This window comes from Chrysemys picta, chromosome 4 (genome assembly GCF_011386835.1).
Source record: "Chrysemys picta bellii isolate R12L10 chromosome 4, ASM1138683v2, whole genome shotgun sequence".
Taxonomy (NCBI): Eukaryota; Metazoa; Chordata; order Testudines; family Emydidae; genus Chrysemys; species Chrysemys picta.
Genome location: NC_088794.1, coordinates 143,227,510 through 143,247,252, shown reverse-complemented (window position 1 = coordinate 143,247,252; position 19,743 = coordinate 143,227,510). Strand labels below are relative to the sequence as shown.

Here is a 19,743-nt window from a genome sequence, read left to right as displayed (position 1 = left end):
TATCGGGTCGAGGCTGGCCACGCCCAAATGAGTGGCGTCCTCGTGACGTCATCAACTACAGGGATGGGGCTTGCGCGGTAACCACGCCCATAAGGGAGGGGTGCCACAAAGCGGGCCCCCATTGGGGAGCGCCGGGGAAACCCCGCCCAACCGGGCGAGAGGCCGCAAGGGGCTCCGCCTTCAGGTAGGCGGGGCTATCCTGGCCGCACCCACAAGCGGGATGGGGGATGTGAAACCCCGCCCCAATAGGGGCGGAGTCAGCCAGCTGTTGCCACATTGGGGAGACGGAGGAGGGAAGTGACGCACACGGGCGGGGCGGAGTCTCGCCTCGTCTCTCCTCGCAACGGGAACCCGGAAGCGGTTGTTGCTGTGCAAGGGAAACGGTCCTGGGGGGCTTGGCCCTGCGGCGGGAAGATGAGTGAGCGCAGCCCCCGGGGTGACCGTGACGGGGCCCCTCGCCCGCGTTGGGAGGGTCTGTTCCGCCCCGGGCGGGGGTCCCTGTCCCGGGGGCAAGGCAGCCTGTCCCTGGAGCTGAGGGAGAAGGGAGTGGGAATGCCTCGGAGCTGGAGGGGGGGAGGCTGTGTGTGTGTGTGTGTGGGGGATGTCTCGGAGCTGGAGGGGGGAAGGCTGTGTGTGTGTGGGGGGGGTGTCTCGGAGCTGGAGGGGGGAAGGCTGTGTGTGGGGGGAGGGGGGAATACCTCGGAGCTGGAGGGGGGATGGGTGGGGATGCCCAGGTTGCTGTTGCTGACTCCCAGTCCAGCACCCTCTGCTACACCCCGCTCTGCAACACGTTCCCTGTGTGAGAGAAGCAGCCAAAGGGCCCCGCTCCTGCCCAGAGGACCACAAATGTGGACATCTATGCAGAACACCCCCTAAGTCAGGGTTTGACTTTGGTCACGAAGTCCAGGTGTGTGGTTCTCCTTGCAGGATCGGAACCAAAGAGATTAGTTTGAGCCTAGAACTCCATTTCTTAAGTACAGTGCAACAAACTGTTTCATTTGCTTTGTTGTTGCGTCTCCAGTAACGTGATGTACTACAGTGTTGCAACTCTTGTATTTTTAAAAGCTGTAGATATCCAACCAGCCTGCCTTGGATTGTATTGTGGGAGAACGGTGCAATATATAAATGCGTCAACTGAAATCTATGGCGACTGTGGGGTAAGTGTCGAATTCCAACAGACTCTTGAGTTTGTGAAAGTGATCTAGGGCCTGATCTTGGCTTGTGATGTGTTGTCTTCTGTGTCACATGCAAAGGAGGCATAAATTGTCTAAACCATCTGTAGGGGAGCCCTATGATAGGGGAATTCCAAGGTGGCATATCAGGTAGTATTCCTTTCCCATGCCTTCCTTATTTCCCTTGAGATTGGAGGGTGCCAAGGGAGGGAAGCTGGGGCGCATTGTGCTCTGGCAGTCCCTGGTTGGGAATTTCCAAGTCTGATGCTGATGCTCTAAGTTGTATGAGGCTGGAATCTGGAGCATGAAGATCATGTTCAATTCAGGCTGCATTAGATGGTGATGATTATATTTCTGTAGTGCGTAGGAGTCTTAGTCATGGCCCAGGACCCATTGTGCTAGGCTCTGTACAAACCAGACCAAAAAGACAGTTACCGCCTCAAAGAGATTACCATCTAAGTATAAGTAAGGCTAAGATTTTTATCACGGTTATTTTTTGTAAATGTCACAAACAGGTCACTGGCGATAAAAATTTCACAGAGCCCGTGACCTGTCTGTCACTTTACTAAAAATAACCAGGGGGCAGGGCTAGGTAGGGGGGAGGACTGACAGGCCGAGTCCCCCGCCATCGCAGGGAGCACAGCCCCTGCTCCAGGAGCCGCAGCAGGGGACACAGCCATGGGGGGCACACAGCTCCCACTCCAGAGCTGGCTGCAGTCGCAGGACAGCGAAGCGTGGCCCTGCCGCAGCTTCCGTTGAGCCCGGGATGCTGCAGGGCTGGAGTGCATGGGCCTGGCTGCAGCCCCTGCCAAGCCTGGGATGCTGCAGGGCTGGGGCGCGCAGCCCCATCTGTAGCCTCCGTCGAGCCTGGGACGCCATGGGGCTAGGGCACATGGCCCTGGCAGAAGCCGCGGGGTTGGGGCTGCAGGGTCTTGGTTCCAGCCAGCCCCAGTTGCAGGGCAGGGGCGCACAGTCCTGCCTTCTCCTCAAGCCCTAGCAGTCACGGAGGTCTGGTAAAGTCACGGAATCTGTGACCTCTGTGACTAAATCGTAGCCTTAAGTATAAGACAAATGACAACAGATAGATACAAACAGACAGGAGTGCAAGGAAACAGAGGCAGCATTGATCAGCATGCTAATCAACGGTATTAGCACACCAAGTGGCCTGACTTTTGTCCAGTTTTTTATAGGTATCCCAGTAAAGGAGGGATTTGAAGGAAGATGTTTACAGGGAGCTCCTAAGCATAAGGGGCAGCATGGGAGGAAGCACGTAGATGTTTGTTTGAAGATTTACCAAGTTGATGATCGAGACTGGCACCTTAGGGCCATCAGAGGAGGGAGCTGACATCTCAATAGCGAATAAGAGCTGGGGATAGGCTGTGAAGGGCCTTGAAACAGCAAGTAGATTGTTTGATGTGATAGAGAAGCGGGAACCAAGGAAGAGATGCAGAGAGAGGGATGACATAGTCAGATGACATGCTTGGGCAATAATCTTAGTGGCAGCAGCAGCGTTCTGAATGGGTATAAGACTTTGTGTCAAGACAAGAAAAAAAGATGTTGCAGGAATCAAGACACGAGATGACGGGGACCAGCGTTCTAATCTTGAATGGATGGAAAGGGCCATGTCTTAGAGATGTTATATAGAAAAAAATCAGCAAGCTTGAGGTGCAGCCTAGCTGTGAAGACCTAGAGGAGTGGTTCCCAAACTTTTTACTAAGGTGACCCACCAAATGCATTTTGTCTTTTTTTGTGACCCACCCAGGGTCCAAATTCATGGAGGGAATGAGCCAAAAATCATTTGCCAATGTCCTTCTCCTCCTCCTTGCCCCGCTGAAGGGGCACCGACAACCTGTAGCATCACTTTCCACCCCACCACTGCAACTCTAACACCCGTGCAGAGGGGAGGCCCCAGAGTGGGGAACAGAGGGATGTTGGAGAGAGAGCCTGCTCTGCACTCACCCTACAGTGGTGGCTCCTGTCCAGCGGAGTTGGGCCTGGGTCCCTGCTCTGGGTGTTTGCAGCCTAGTGCATAGGATTGCACTGGCACTCAGGTTTGGCTTGGCTGCCCCTTCAAGCCTGAGTGGTGCTGCAACCCCATGCACAAGGTTGCAATGCCTGGAACAGGCCCAGACGATGTGTGACAGGAGACACCACTGCGAGATGAGTGAGGTGTGGGCTCATTCTACAACTCTCTTCCCTGCATGGTGCCTGGGACCCACTGGTGGGTTGGGACCCACTGTTTGGGAAACATTGACCTAGACAGAGGTCCGAGTCAAAGATGACATCCAGGTTATGGGCTTGAGTGCCAGGTGTGATGGTGGCATTTTCCCCAATGATTGAGAAGGTAGGTTGGGGAAGCTTGGAGGAGAAGATTAAGAGCTCTGTTATAGCCATGTTGAGCTTGATGGCTAGACATCTACAAGGAGATGTCAGAGACAGGCTGAGATTTTAGTTCGGACAGGAGTCCGGTCTGGAGTGGAGAGGTAGATCTGTGAGTCATCAGTATAGAGATGGTAGTTGAATTTGTGTTTGCTGTTGAGATTACCAGAGATAAGGCAAAGAGAGAGAAGAAAAGGGGACCAAGGACAGAGCTCTGTGGAACCACCTCCCCCCTCCCAAAGCTGGAGGGAGGAGGAGGAGGATACTCTGAAGGAGCCAGTAGAAAGGTCGGAGGAGAACCAGGAGAGTAGAGTCATGGATGCCAGGGAAGGGCAAGATTTCAAGAGGAGCACAGTCGACTAAGTGACTGACAGGTCAAGGAGGATGAGTACTGGTTTTGAGCTTTAAGGAAGAGGTCATTAGAGACTTTGGCAAAAGCAATTTCAGTGGAGTGCAAGGGGTGGTAGCTAGATTGGAGAGGGTCTAAAATGGAATTGGAGGAGGAGAACTCCAGACAATGATGGTAAACAGTGCATGCAATGAGCTTAGAGATGAAAGGGAGATGGGGCAGTAGTTAATGAGACAAGCGGGGTTAAAGATGGGTGGGATTTTATAGGATGCGAGAGACTAAAGCTTGTTTGTACTTTGAGGGGAACAAGCCAGATGAAAGTGAGAGTAAGGGATGGAATGAGAGTGGGACGAGTTTGCTCAGAGGATGGGAACATTTAGCAAGCGGAGGGCTGAAGGATTGAACCTGCTTTAATTAGGTAAATTTGTCAGCCCACACACTCCCTTTAACTAGATTCTCAACAAAACAAACGATCAGTTATTGGGTTTTCAGGCACTTGTAAATACAGTTTTGTGGTGCTGTTTTTGTAGGTTTGTCCTAGAGGACAGCGAACAGATGGGGATAAAATCTGTCGGGAGTGTACAGGATCTCCAGGGCATTATGACTGGCTATATCTTGGCTTTATGGCCATGCTTCCTTTGATTTTGCACTGGTTCTTCATTGAATGGTATTCAGGGAAAAAGAGGTTAGTAATCTTTTTATTTAATTTAAAAACAAAAAGGCCCACCATAAATGTGTATCATTCATATGAGAAGGCAAATCGAGTTGGGCTAAAGGAGTCATGCTATTGGGCAGGCAGATACACAGGCTGCTAATTTTCTGGGAACACCATGTGCATATGGATTTATTAATTTTCATCTTAGATCTGCAATAATTACTGGGGCACAGTTCCTCCCAGATGGTCACAGTGCCCAGGAAATGCCCTATACCCAACTACTTGTTTTAAATGCATTGAAGGAATCTTCACTGGTGTAGGAGGGAACACTCACCTATGGCAGATTAAAGAGTATTACTCTTTTGTCCTAAAGAGTATTACTACACCTTTATAACCTCTGACAGGAAGGGTACATCCAGACTACCCGCCGTATCGGCGGGTAGCGATCAATTTATCGGGGATCGATATATCATGTCTCATTAAGATGTGATATATTGATCCCCGAACGCGCTCCCCGTCGACTCCGGAACTCCACCGGAGCGAGCGGCGGTAGCGGAGTCGACGGGGGAGCCGCGGCCGTTGATCCCACGCCGTGAGGACCGGAGGTAAGTCGGAATAAGATATGTCGACTTCAGCTACGGTATTCCCGTAGCTGAAGTTGCGTATCTTATATCGACACCTCCCTCCCCCTCGGTGTAGACCAGGCTGAAGATATTTAGATGATAATACTACAGTAAAGGTTATGTCAGCATGATAGGTTTTGAATGCACTTCATAACAGACTTATTAAAGAACATGGCTGTGTCTTGTAATTTCATGCTGTATAAATATTTTACAAATGACGCCTGTACAAAGTGGTGTGAAAACAGTATACTAAACACTTAATGTTTCATACTATAAACTCTCAACCCACTAAAATATGTCATTTTAACATGAGCTTTCAGCTCCAGTGAGAGTTTCATGCATCTGATTTAAAATGTTTGCCCTTTTATTTAAAAAAACATATGTAGCAAGTCACTATGAAAATGAAAACCACCATTTATAAAGAATGGGTAACTTGGAAATAAATGCCTTGGAGATATCAAGAGGGGTGCTTAGTTCTCACTTTGCCAGTCAATTAGGCACAGGGCTTTATAATGTGGCAATACTTAATAGTTTAGTTTTGCTGAACAAAAAAATATTCTTTCTGTGTTGTAGGAAGTTGTATAACTCTCACCTGCCTTGCATATTTGATCTTGCATTTTGCTAGACTAAATGTGGTGTGAATGTTAGTTTCAGAAGTTTAGATGAAGTACAACTGCACTTGTGCACTAAATAGTGTGATTCAGATAAATAAGAGATTATTATTTTCAGTGTAATCCTAGAATATCAGGGTTGGAAGGGACCTCAGGAGGTCATCTAGTCCAACCCCCTGCTCAAAGCAGGACCAATCCCCAACTAAATCATCCCAGCCAGGGCTTTGTCAAGCTTGATCTTAAAAACCTCTAAGGAAGGGGATTCCATCACCTCCCTAGGTAACCCATTCCTGTGCTTCATCACCCTCCTAGTGAAAAAGTTTTTCCTAATATCCAATATCATGCTTGCTTCAATCTTCATGTTGTAATAACTGTGGCTTTGGCCTATCTTTCATAGTGAATTTAAATACAATAGACAGTTTAGAATTGAAAGAGTCTTTATACTTCACTCAGCATTTGATATTTTTTTTTCCCCCTGTCAATAATCAAGTGGTATTAAAGAACCTTTTTCTTCCTCCCTCTACAGTTCCAGTGCATTGTTTCAGCATCTTACTGCCTTATTTGAATGCAGTGTTGCAGCAATAGTTACACTGCTTGTGAGTGATCCAGTAGGTTTTCTGTATATCCGTTCTTGCAAGGTAGTGATGCTTTCTGACTGGTATACAATGCTTTACAACCCAAGTCCTGATTATATTACAACTGTACACTGTACTCATGAAGCTGTCTATCCTCTGTGAGTATAAAGTCAGAGTATTTTTTGTAAGTGCTGTTTCACCATATGTATTTCAGGAATTTATAAAATGTTGGGTTATGGTGCATTTAACCCTGAAATGTGGCCGTATTCTGCTAAGTTACTACTTCTTGTAGGAAGGGAAATCTACTTGCCAAAATGTACTTAATGTAGCCTGGATTCAGGAGAACATCCCTATCCAGAGAAGCACTTGAGCACATGCTTACGGTTAAGCATGTGCTCAAGTGCTGTCTTGAATTGGGGGCTGTGTTTATATGGCACTTTAAAAATGGAGCGCTGTAAGTGCTCATTAATTCTTTTATTGGCCCTTGTGTGAGAAATGGAAGGGCCTAGTGGTAGTCTAGACTTCAGTTTATTTGCGAATTTGCTTGTCTAACAGCAGCTTATACTAATTCTGGGTGAACAGTAATAATTTTGCCAGGTATTGGTAGAAATGCATACTTTAAATTCTAACGTTAGTATAGCTTTCAGCCAGAGGTAGAGATAGAAAAGCTTTACACTGAGTGCTGTTCTAGATGAAATGAGGATAGATCAAGGAGGTCAGCTTAATCTAACCTTAGTCTGAAATATAGCCATATGCCACTAATTGAAGGGAAAAAAATCAGAACATTCACAACCCTTCACAAACACTAAGTCAATCTTTCAGCTGGTAGAGTGCATCAATTTTCCTTTCTTCTGCTTATAATGTTAATTTTTCACAACTGTTTAAATGACTGTGACTTCTTTAGAAATTCCTCTTTGAAGGTGCAGAATGTAAAAGGGCTTATCTAACCCAGACCAGTGGGCTATCAAAACCCCTTTGAAGTCTTGTGACTCACTGAGCTTTCTTTTGTGCCGCTTCTTTAAAGCACCAGCATAGTGAATCATAATAAACCAGCAAGCCAACAATCTCTCGGACTGTCGCTTTACTGGCAGCGTTTTTGCACATTGCAGCATGCTGGCTCTTTGGGGGAAATTCTACATATGTCCTAGGTAGTTTCACAAAGAACTCAAGTAATCTTACAATGGAGAGTAGCAACCTGTCCCTTTTAACATCTCATAAATGAGTGTCACAACAAGCAGCCACGCAAGGGAGACTGTTCATGAGGGTTTAGGAGTACAGAGAATCTGTAACAGTGAACTTCGATATCTTCATTACACTTCAGGATAGAGAATTAAGGAACACCTATAGATTTGGGTAACCTTTCAGAACATGTTGCTTTCACTGCCCTTGGGAGGCGGCGTGGTCTAGAGAGAGTCAGGAAACCTGCAGTTTGCTCCCACCTCTGTCACTGCCTTGTGGTGTGACCTATGACAAGTCAGCTGAGCTCTCTGTGCCTCTGTTTTCCCCTCCCACCCTCTGTATAGATTGTAAGCTCTCTTCTGTGTGTGAATGTGTATAGTGCCTAACGCGAGGCATCCTAGGTCTGTTAGAGCCTGTAGTTACTACTGCAATGCAAATAGTAAATATTAATTTTTTCCTTTACAGATACACCATTGTATTTATATACTATGCCTTCTGTCTGGTGTTGATGATGCTGCTCCGACCTCTTCTGGTTAAGAAGATTGCCTGTGGGTTAGGAAAGTCAGATCGATTTAAAAGTATTTATGCAGCACTTTACTTCTTCCCTATTCTAACTCTACTTCAAGCAGTTGGAGGAGGCCTGCTCTGTAAGTGTGTGTGTGTGGGGGGGGGGGGGGGGGGAGGGGGGTGTTGTTGTTTTTTTTAAATGTATGTCCTTAACAAAAACATCTTGCTCAGTGGACAAAGTATGTCCTTTTTTGCTTTGCTATGCGTAAGGCTATTGCGTTAAATGTATAAAGAAACATTCATCAAAATTGCCTTTATTGTTCAAATATCCACCCCCAGTGATAGTATAAAATTAATTACTCCACATAGCCATCTATTACATGAAGAAGCCTGCCCCACTCCCCCTCCACCCACACACCCTTCTTGGGAAAACACTGACAAATCATGGAACTGGTGTTGTAAATCAAAAGTAGGGTTCCTTAGCCAATCAACTCAGAGCTGACTTAGCAGAGCATGGCAGTGTGTTAAGTGTACTGTCCGTCTAGCTAAGATACCTATTTGCCTGCATACATACTGGTTTAAAACCACAGATGACTTTCAGACCTCCCCAAAGCCGCATTGGCCTCGCTCCCTAGATAGTAGGAATGCGGTTCCAAGCTTCATTGCAGTTCTGTACATTTAGCCTTCCAGAAAGAAATATTTTCAATAAAAGGCAAGAATTAGCAAATGCTGAGGAATGCATTTGGAAAGCAGTGACAATGGGAGTCTAGAGAACACTCAAACGCAGGCAGCAGCTCAAGAGAAAATTATTCTTGTCCTAAATTATTCTAAAAGCTGCTGGCCTGTGCCAATAGAAGAATTCAGAGCCTGGTTGTCAGATGCACTCAATGTATCTGAAAATCAAACCCTTATTCACTTACAGCCAAATTGAGTGCTCTTGTGAAACCTGTAGACAGCCACAGGGGAAGAGATCAGGGAAGCTGAGGACTGCCTCAAACTTGCTTACTGTATTCCTCCTTTTTAAGGGGATGTGTAGAGGGGGGTTGTGGCTTCCAGACCTCGAGGAATCCATGAGGAGAGGCTGCCTCGTGTGCTGTTCCCTCCTTCCTGGGCACATGGCTCTGTGCCTTGCCTTTTACCCCTCAAAGGGGCAGGTGCGGATGGAAGCTAATGCTGCATCTTAGTGGTATTAACTTAATGTATCTTTTCCAGCAGAAATACCTCTGGTTTTACAAGGGGTGGAAGCAAACTGGAAAATTTAGCTAGTCTTAGCCCCCCCCCCCCCCCCCCCCGTCTCGAGTCTGAGCCTTGTGCTATAAGCACAATGTGTGGGCTCCTGTGTGAAGGGGCAGCATGTCACCATGCCGTCACTCAGCATGCAAGCTCCCATTCCAGCTCTTATGGGTGCTCTTCTGTCCACTTTTCTATTCACATTTGTGCTTTAGCTGTGGAGGGGGGAGCTAAAGGGCTATTAAACGTCAGTGATGTGTGTTAAAATGTATAGTAACTAATTAGAAATAGTATGAGAGAGGTCTATTAAAGCATGAATGTCGTGGAGAAAGTGAATAAGGAATTCTTTACCCCTTCACATAACACAAGAACCAGAAGTCCCCCAATGAAATTAATAGGCAGCAGGTTTAAAATAAACAAAAGGAAGCATTTCTTCACACAGTTCACAGGCAACCTGTGGAACTTGTTGCCGGGGATGGGGTGAAGGTCAAATCTATAACTAGGTTTAAAAAAGAATTGAATAAATTCAGGGAGGATAGGTCCATTGAGGGGTGTTAGCCAACATGGTCAGGGTGTCTGTAAACCTCTGACTGCCAGAACCTGGGACTAGACAACATGGGATGTATCACTCAATAAATTGCCCTGTTCCAACGGTGCCCAGTGCCAGATGCTTTTGAGAGAAACGGAAGGCAGGATACTGGGCTAGATGGATCATTAATCTGACCTAGTATGGCCATTAGAAATACGATCCTTTGGGCCTCAGAGGAGATGGATTTTGAAACCTCTAGACCAGTGATGCTCAAACTTCAGTGGTTCAGGAGCCAAATTAGTGATCAACAGTAGTTAATGTCTTCTGCTGAAATGTACTTAATGTGGTGGTGTTTTCCCACCCCCTAATACATGCAATGTTTGCCTTTAGATTATGCATTCCCATATATTATATTGGTGTTATCTTTGGTTACTCTGGCTGTGTACATGTCTGCTTCTGAAGTAGAGGTAGGTAGAAATGTCTCTTCTGTTCTAGATTTTAAAATTTAATTTTGTCAGCTGAGGCTCAGGGGAGGCCTGAGAAGTAAGATGAGGAACACTTGCTCATTGTTAATGCATTATCCAATATCTCTGGCCAATGCTACAATATCTTCTGGAATACTGACTTGAGTGGAGACTGCTAGCTTGCCTTTCCTCGTGTATTTGTCTGTACTCTTGTGCTTATTCTGGGAATAAGCTTTTTTCATTTTTGGCATATGAGTCCAGCTCAAGGAAACTAGCATGAACTGGTAGTCCTTGATGCAACTCCCTCTCCCAAGGAGGACTAGGGAAAGATCATAGAGAGTGACTAGAGTCAAATCATAATTCTCAAGCCCAGTAGACTTTATATATAGTGCCTCCCCCTGCACTGTGCACAACCTCTCACTTAAGTGTCAGATACAATGTAGGTGTGAAAACATTAACAACACTTTTTCTTTTACAAGTCTTTCAAGGACCTTCTTGTCAGGAAGAAAAGGCTTGTCGTTCTTTCTAGCCACTGGTTACTTCACGCCTATGGAATCATCTCTATTTCCAAACTGGAGAGACTTGGCCAGGATCTACCACTGTTGGCTTTGGTACCTGCACCTGCCCTCTTTTACTTACTTACTGCAAAGTACACTGAACCTTCACGCATCCTTTCAGAAGGAGCAAATGGACATTAAATGTAACTTGTGCCAACAGCCCAGTGAAACTGTCCCAGTAAGATGGATTAAAGAATTTCAGTGCTTGTTATGCCCTTCAGCTCTTCTTAGACTAAAGTTATCATTTCTGTATAAGACATTTTCTGGGTAAAACATTGTATAGAATCTAAGAGTAAGACTATAAACTTAGCTTCTCTAACTTCATGAAGGGCTTGTAAAAAATCAAAGTGGAAAATGTCTTAATCTATATACATTTTTTACTATGTATAAATACTGGTGGCACATACCTTGTATATAAGTTTTGTTTGTACCTTATTTATTTATTTCACAATGCCGTATATTAGCATCTGTTTGAATAAAGTAGCAAAATAGAGCTGTGGTTTTCTGGTAAAGTGTCTGGCTTCTGTCACCTCCTCACTTGGAACTACCGTCTCCCTAAAAATAAGAAGTTTGTGGAGAACACTGTCTAAAATTGCAGAGGTAGTTATGTACTAGCATTTAACTCCCACTAGAACCCCCTCCCTTACCCCTGCTACAGCCTCCTATTAACCTGCAGACCAATACAATTTAGATCTTAAAACATGGGCAAGGAAATGTACTGTGGAGAACAATCCTGCTGACAATTCTGTACATTTCTTACTGCATCTTTCAGTCTGGTTTGAGATGTGCTGACAGTCTCCAGCTGGAAGATTGTACAATTTAAGAGTACTATCCCTTCCACTCAGGCAGTTTTCCCAATACGCTGCCTGCATACTCCTAGGCAGGAATTGGTTCCCCCTTCCAGCCAACAACTGTTGTTAGCAAACTGTCTGCCATAAAACGTGTGATGGCCAAGCAATGAAGGCACCTGCATGGTGGAGACCTCTCCCCCTTGTTCAAAATTGTTGGGTTTTGGCACAATTAAATAATTGTCTGTTGGTTTTGCTTTGGTGTACATTCAATCACGCTCATAAAGCTTGGGCTACCACTAACATTGTAAAGGTGAGAAATGTGCTGGGTGGCAGCCAACCAGCCACTGACCTGCAGTAGTTAGAGCAGGGGGACTGTAGGCAATGACACACTAGCATCAAGCTTTCTAAGTCCCTAACACACGCAAAGGGAGAAAGGGCAGAGAAAGAAATGGGGTTGCTGTCACTAAGGAGCAGTCCCTGTCCCATTAAGTGGATATATTCATCTCTTCTCTAATGCTCTCCTAGTATTACTTTTACATGTAACACATGCTAGAATGGAGGTATTCACAAGAGGCATGACAGTATGAAACAGACTGAGAACCAGCATCCTACAACACTTAAATGATCATTAATGCACAAAGGGACGTCACATGGTAACTAACAGCCTTTAACTGCTTCAAATCTAAAAATATGAGCAGCTATTTCCCAAGGATATTTTGACCAGCCAACTCTTTGGGCAAGTTGACCAGTGACCTGGTTTTAAATCTTGAGCCTATGGAAGTAATTACAAAGAGGGCAGAGAAGGATAAAAATGTACTGATCAGGGTATACCCTGGTATAACAGTGAGTGTGTTTGTTTAATTAAGAGTCATAGTGGTATGTTGTTTGTTCTATTACCCAATTAGGCTGTGGGGAATTGGGGAGCAGCTTGAGAGCTTACCTCTCAAAGCAAAGCTGGTCAAAGGAGACAATACTGTGGAACATGCGGATGACTCAGGGTATTTGTTTTGGACTCTACACCAGCTTACCTGCCTCCAGCTGTCACTGTTCCTTGTTCAGATGCAAACTATGTAGTCGTCTCTCTTACTACAAGATTTAGGACTTTTGTCCTAATAACTTTGCCTAACTGGAAAATTAAATCCACTATTTCAAAAAGGACTTCTACAATGGTACACACGAAAAAACATTTGGGTGTGAAAATAGGCATTTGCTTAATGAGATTGGGTACACTTAGCTGTTTGCATACAAACATTCCCATTTTTTATGTACCCAAATCCATAAGGCACTTCTGAAAATATGGCCCTGACAGACAGATGCATTAAAATACCAACTCCCATGGCTCGTATTGGAACAGACTTTTTTTTTTTATTAAATAAATATGTTTTGTGTGCAGTCTTGTACCTGTATTTTCAGACTCAATTACTGGGATTGCACATGCACTTTGGGTGACTGGGTTTCTGGACCAACTGCAATGTACATTTGCATGCACAGGTATGGTAATGACAAAAGAAAAATTGCAGATGCATTTCTCTTCATGGACAGTGTGGCTCCACGCTTAAAAGTTTGGCCCTAAATTGTCAAAAAGAAATGTGAAAACAAAACCCAAGTAGCACTAATGATAAGCATGTCATTGGATAAGAGTGGGGAATCTTATATATTAATCCTAAAATTTCTATTAGTCAGTAGACTGTTAAAAGCATAGCTTATTGTAAGTAAATGTAGCCTAGGGATCATATATGGATACTTACCTTTTCCTTTTTACTCCAATATTCTATCCTTCAGAAACATCTGGAATTTAAATATAAAGTACATATTTTAGCTAGCTTTTCTCAGTATCTGCTCTCATTTGCACAAAAACGTTAATTGCAGATACTTAGTTTAAGATGGATGTAATTAAACAGACCCATTTTTGCCTGATCCTTGCGGTCCTTTTATGCAATGACTTTCCATTGACCTCAGTGAACGTTCCACACGTGAAATAATGGCAGCATCAGGCCTTAAGCTGAAGCAGAAATGTTCTTTTCCTTATAGATTTAACCCATCCCTTTCTCTAGTTTGCTGTCCAAGTATCAACATCCCAGTCACCTCAAAGGTGTATGAATACAATAATAACCTTTCTGCTTTAAAATCCTATCATCAAAAAAACAATGTACTTCTGTTACAAGAATATAGTCACTTGCATGCACATACCACGAACATTCCCAAGGATAGAACTTAGGACTTTTAGTATCCAAAGCACAAGCCTGTACTACTGGAGCTAAAATGAGCAGGTAGCAAGGTATTATGGGAGGTGGAGGGAACGGCCCTAAGAGGAGACATGTTCAGCCTCAGCTCCAGTGTATTATTATTTAAAATGTAAACAATAGAAGTTGCCCATACAAAACATTCTAGGCATCCTAACCGTCAATTAAACTTACAGTGCCATAATGCTAATCATACAGCACCAGGCCAGGCAGCAGCTCTGATTTGTTAGCCTTCACATGTCCATTGTGGAAAAGCTAAAATGTGGTTCTGAAGAGAACAGTGAAGCTCTAAATATTTTCCACAGCTTCCTTACTGAATTAGCCTTTAGGAACAGGAAATTAAATGCACCATCATCATCCACGCTGTGCCATAAAATACGCATACTTTTCCTAATGAACACAATAGCTTTTCCACTGTGAATGTAAGGACTGGTCTACACTAGCGGGGGGGATCGATCTAAGATATGCAACTTCAGCTACATGAATAGCGTAGCTGAAGTCGAAGTATCTTAGATCGATGTACCTTGGGTCCTTACGGTGCGGGATCGACGGCCGCGGCTCCCCCGTCGACTCCGCTACTGCCTCTCGCTCTGGTGGAGTTCCGGAGTCGATGGGGAGCGCGTTCGGGGATCAATGTATCGCGTCTAGATGAGACACGATACATCGATCCCCGATAGATCGATTACTACCTGCCGATCCGGTATTCAAGACATACTGAAAGTCCAGAACCTCGCTGGTGGAAACTGACGTAGCTCCCTGGAGCTCATCAGTTTCTACCAGCTGAGGATCCGATGGAGTTTACTTCTGAAGTGTTATCACTGTTTATTCCTAATGAACAAATTCACCATAATTCCATCGGGATACAAAGTAAAAGAAAAGGGATTGGTGTATCTTACTGGGTTCCGTGCTGGATTTACTTTCTAACAAAGAATCCAGTCCATCAAAGTTATTTTGTAGCCCTTTGTTAATACAATCAATCTTTCTCTCTCTCAGATGAAGTTTCATTACAAGATCTGCTATTGCAGCCAGGATTTCCTTCTCATTCTCCACAAATTCCTATAATGAGACAAAGTTGAAAAATCATTTTCTTGTAAAGACAAAGAAATCACAAAACATTAGGACCCTTTTGTTTTGCATTTCCTGACTTGTCATAGATTGTCCAAACACTAATTGTATAGCTCTGCTGGGTTGGCATACCCACTCCTGAGATCCAGAGCCAACTCTTATGCAGATTTTTCATGAGTTTCCTATTGCAGGTTGAGTTTTAAAAAAATTTAAAGAAAGATGACAACCTTTAGGTACGTTTGAACCTCGGATGAGGGAAATGGAATCAGAACTAATGTAGGACAAAGAAATTTACAATAATTATTTTTATGCAGAGCTAGAAAATTTCTAATTTCCTGTATTCTACCCTGTGGCAGAGTACTGGTAGCAGAGTATTTACAGTGCCAGATCTTCTATTATTCTTTTTTGCATGGTAACCAAATTATTTTCAATGCTAAAAAATACCTTGTCAACAAATGTTGAAACCCACCTTTTGAATGCTACTGTCCTCTGACCATCCTTTCAGAAAAAGCTCTAAAATAAATTTAGTTTTAAAATGTTAGCAGACTGTCAGAGAAACAAACATTCTAAAATAGTCTTCCTTTTCAAATACTGGGAATATGATCATTTTTGTTTTTAAATAGCTGAACATTTCCTTTGATGACATGTTACTCACGATGAAGGACTGTCAGATCACTCAGAATTTTTATTGTTGTTGATTTGTGGTTTTCGGCTTCATGGCTCATTGTCAAAATATCCGCTTTCATCTGTGCAGTGCACTGCAGAGAAAATCATTGCAGGTAAGTAAGTATTTGTGTTTGGTCTTTCCTTCCTGATCTCTTTAGCAATTTTTGTGACCTACAGATACACAGAGGGTGGTGTATTCCCCAGGACAAAAAACTCTTTCCATTGTTACACTTTTCCTCAACATCAGGTATCCATTTCACTTTCCAGAACAACCACATTCATGATAACCAAAATCAGTGAAATCTCAGGATCAGATCCTCAGCTCTAAACCAGTCAGTCAATGCAGCTGTGCTGATTTACACCCTGTGGCTCTGGCACTCACTCTTCACTCGCCGTTTAGTTTCTTTGTTGTACTTCAGGTACCAATAGCTGTTGTTGGAGTTGAAACTGATTTTCTTCTTTCTGTAGTTCCTTTGCTACATCATCAGCAGTAGAGGACATAGAACAAGGGTGGGCAAACTACAGCCCCCGGGCCACATCCTGCCTGCCAGCTGATTTAATCTAGCCCTCGATCTCCCGCTGGGGAGTGGGACCTGTGGCTTGCACGCACATGCTGCAGCTCCCGGAAACAGCAGCATGTCTCCTCTCGGGCTCCTATGTGTAGGGACAGCCAGGGGGCTCCGCAAGCTGCCCCCGCCCCAAGAGCCACCCTCGCAACTCCCATTGGCCAGGAACTGCAGCCAATGGGAGCTGCAGGGGCGGTGCCTGCGGACGGGGCAGCACGCAGAGCTGCCTGGTCACGCCTCTGCATAGAAGCCGGAGGGGGAACATGCTGCTGCTTCCAGGAGCTGCTAGAGGTCAGTGCTGCCCAGAGTCTGCACCCCTGAGAGCCCTTCCTGTGCCCCAACCCCCTGCCCCAGCCCTGATCCCCCTCCCGCCCTCCAAACCCCTTGGTCCCAAGCCTGGAGCACCCTCCTGCACCCCAAGCCCCTCATCCCCAGCCCCACCCCAGAGGCTGTATCCCCAGCTGGAGCCCTCACACCCCCTCGTGCCCCAATCTCCTGCCCCAGCCCGGAACCCCCTCCCGCACCCTGAACTCCTCATTTCTGGCCCCAGCGAGAGCCTTCAACCCCTCCTGCACCCCAACCCCAATTTCGTGAACTTTCATGGCCCACCATACAATTTCCATACCCTGATATCATGGGCCACCTGTGACATAGAGCAACCTGAATCTGGGTGTCAGAATGAACAGACCATCTTGAAATTGTTCCTATACTGAGCATCAAGGAGAGGGATAACTGTACTATGGTAAAAGGGCTTTCTTTCTGAAGAAGGCTTATGTTTATATCAGGGAAATAAATTATAAGGTCACATTTTCAAAGTGCCTCCTAAGTAGCATCTGTAATATTAGTGCATGCAAATACAGGCAACTGCACTTGTAAAACCAGGCTTCTGTGCATTCAAACAGGGGCACATACAAATACTACACACAATTCAGAAAGCCCTTTGGAAATTTAGCTCATTGTGTCTAATGAAGGTGTAGCTTCAGCTTTGAGTTGCAGCCTGAGATAGATCAGCAATCAAGACTTTGCTCTCACAATTGTCTAATGTGCTCAGATCTTTTCTGGAGAAGGAATTCCTCTATTCTTGTAGGCTAGTTTGACACCTGGCACAGGACCTAGCAATGGAAGACGTAGGGTAACCTTTCCAAAAATATCTAAGAGCCTTAGGAGCCTAAGTCCCATTTTCAGAAACGACTCAGGCACTTATGAGCCTAAGTCTATTGACTTTCAATTAAAATTGAGCTCTTAAATGCCTAAAGGAATGTCTAGAGCTGGAAGATGTAAATTCTAGCTCGAGGAAACATAAGTGGCACTCTGATAGAGCTAGTGCGGTAAAAACAGAAGTGTAGCCACGGCGGCGTGCGGGGCTAGCCACCCCAAGTACAATCCTATCTGAGACCACAGGTATGCATGCCGGATGGCTAGCTCCTCCCGCTGCTTGCACCACAGCAGCTACACTTCTGTTTTTAGTGTGGTAGCTTGATCACAGCTAGTGTGGCCATGTCTCCTCAAGCTGGAATTCACACCTCCAGCTCAAAGTCGCTTCTGACATGGAACTAGGCACTTTTGAAAACTACCTTAACTCTGAAAAACAATAAGGTGGCAACAAATGCTTAGCCAGGATAGAAATGACTGATAATTTCCCGAGTCCAGCGCTGGATCCATCATGGAAAATATAGGGATTCCTAAAGTCCCTGAAAGGAAATATACCTGGAAAGCTGAACCTTCTGTAAAGTCAAAACAAGTCAGCTTTCCTGTGCTCTTTGTTGCAGAGTGGTGGGAGGCACTGTTAACTCTCTCTGGGCAGTAACCACAATGAATCCCAGTGTTTCTCACCTCTCAGCACAAAAGGAGCACCTAGTCCATTTCCTATCACTTAGTGGGCTTGGGTTTTCTGGCACACGGTGCTCCAGCCACTGCTCCAGAATAAAAGAAAGAGCGAAAATGGCTGTGTAAGTCAACAGGGAGGAATGTGGGACTGTCTCCCTTGCTGCAATACCAAACAGCTCAGGCCTCTTCTATGCCTCAGTTTTCACCCAGTCTTTCACAGCTAGCAGGGAAGCCTTTCCCTATATACCTGACTGGATGCACCAGAGTGTTTTTTCTACTCTATGATGAAAGATCCCTTCACAGACAAAATGCCAAAGGGACAAATCCTGCCCTTAGATGTTCCTATGTGTCTCCCAACGAAGCTACCGGGAGCCCCACAGGTGCATCAGAAGGCAAAATTTGGCTCCTATATTGCATGCTGAAGCATTTATAGAGTTAATTCTGTTTCATCATGCTCCAATTCTGTTTTTCCCTGTGAAAAGAAAATTGAAGAGAGACCTGCACGCTGACAAGCTGTGCTGTAAACCATCGGTATACTCACTAATTTCAGTCTGCAGTTTTCTGTCTTCACAATGTCGAGCTTCCTGTCGACCTCATAGATGTCCCTCTCTAGCAACTTCAGAACTTCCGTATGATCTTTCAACTGGTCAAATGCCAAGTCACGCTTTATTCTTAATTCATTCTTCAGCTCAGCCTATTAATAAATAAACCCTTCATTATTTTGCTTCATAGTAATTGATCTTGCATTTGGATTATAATTGTAATCTAATAAATTCACAATAATAATAATACTTTTCACATATGTGGCACCTTTAGCTGAAATATTTCAAAGCGCTTTACAAAATGAATCTCGTCATCTCCATCTTACACATTAGGGAAAAGAGGCACAGAGGGATGAAGTGGAATTGCTCAAGGTCAACAAGCCAGTGGCACAGTTGGGAATAGAATCCAGGTCTCCTGATTCTGTCTCACACACTAACCATTGAACCTTACTTCCTGTCTATTTATATCAGACATGGGGTCACATTGATGAGCTTAATGACACACACACACACAACATATTTCTATTGATGAAGGCTTTGGTGGTACACAAATGTTTTGAACACAGATTCTGGGTAAGTTACTGCCTATTTAAAGATACTTGGAGAAGGAGCACTTCCTCCTCAAACAAGGAATAGCATCTGTGCCTGTGGGCCAGCAACCACAGAGCTCCATCCTTGCAGTATCAGACCAGCCAGGCACAAACCTTGCGGTTTTGTTTATGACTCATACACCTTTCTTTAGTTCTGTGTCTTTCACACAAACCACCTGTGACTCTGAATTTCTCTCTCCTTACGCTGTTATCTATTGATATAGTCAAGATATGCAATGAGCTGGAGAGATCATGAGACAAAGTTACAGGAAGGTTTTACCAAGGAGCAGCAAAGGCTCTTGCATGAGCAGTGGTCAGTTTCTGTACAGGGACAGAGCTCTCACAGGGCCCAATACTGCAGCCCCTTCCTCACTCAAGTCATCCTTTTAAATCCATTGGGACAGCTCATATGACTAAGGGTTACAAGATCAAGGTCAGTTTTTTGCATGACAAATGGCAGTGCTGCTCTACGTCTGAATCAAGCTATGCAAGAATCTCTGTGCATGATCAGTTCCACAGCAACTATAGGGAGATGGTACTGGAAGGGTGGAGGGAGATCATTAAAAAGCACAAGAACAGAGAGGAAGAAAACTGATTTAGGAAACTTTAACAAATAATGTTAA

General features: G+C 44.8%; 2 protein-coding genes across 11 annotated transcripts in view; one reads left to right on the top strand and one right to left on the bottom strand.

The window, feature by feature from the left end:
- The first annotated feature begins 239 nt into the window (after positions 1-239).
- JKAMP (JNK1/MAPK8 associated membrane protein) lies at positions 240-11,329 on the top strand. Of its 7 annotated transcripts, none has more exons than XM_008168250.4 (7): positions 240-418; positions 1,066-1,157; positions 4,431-4,585; positions 6,316-6,522; positions 8,009-8,190; positions 10,200-10,276; positions 10,753-11,329. In XM_008168250.4, the coding sequence occupies exons 1-7, from the start codon at positions 415-417 to the stop codon at positions 10,969-10,971; spliced, it is 936 nt and encodes a 311-aa protein (XP_008166472.1). In that variant the 5' UTR covers positions 240-414; the 3' UTR covers positions 10,972-11,329. The 7 variants fall into 7 exon arrangements, with proteins under 7 accessions (XP_008166472.1, XP_042701116.1, XP_008166473.1 ...); XM_008168251.4 differs by having other exon boundaries at positions 300-418; positions 1,072-1,157; XM_042845181.2 differs by having other exon boundaries at positions 370-907; positions 1,072-1,157.
- The window catches only part of LOC101947178 (coiled-coil domain-containing protein 175), a 46,207-nt gene continuing 37,721 nt past the window's right edge, over positions 11,258-19,743 (bottom strand). For 3 of the 4 annotated variants that reach the window (XM_008168245.4, XM_042845178.2, XM_042845179.2), the window contains 6 exons: positions 18,530-18,682; positions 15,585-15,687; positions 15,399-15,442; positions 14,761-14,920; positions 13,370-13,409; positions 11,258-11,385 (listed from right to left, as the gene is read on the bottom strand). In XM_008168245.4, the coding sequence (XP_008166467.2) occupies positions 13,393-13,409; positions 14,761-14,920; positions 15,399-15,442; positions 15,585-15,687; positions 18,530-18,682 (477 nt within the window). In that variant the 3' untranslated portion in view covers positions 11,258-11,385; positions 13,370-13,392. Of the gene's footprint in view, positions 11,386-13,369; positions 13,410-14,760; positions 14,921-15,398; positions 15,443-15,584; positions 15,688-18,529; positions 18,683-19,743 lie in introns of those variants that run through there. The other variant, XM_008168249.3, reaches the window with a different exon arrangement.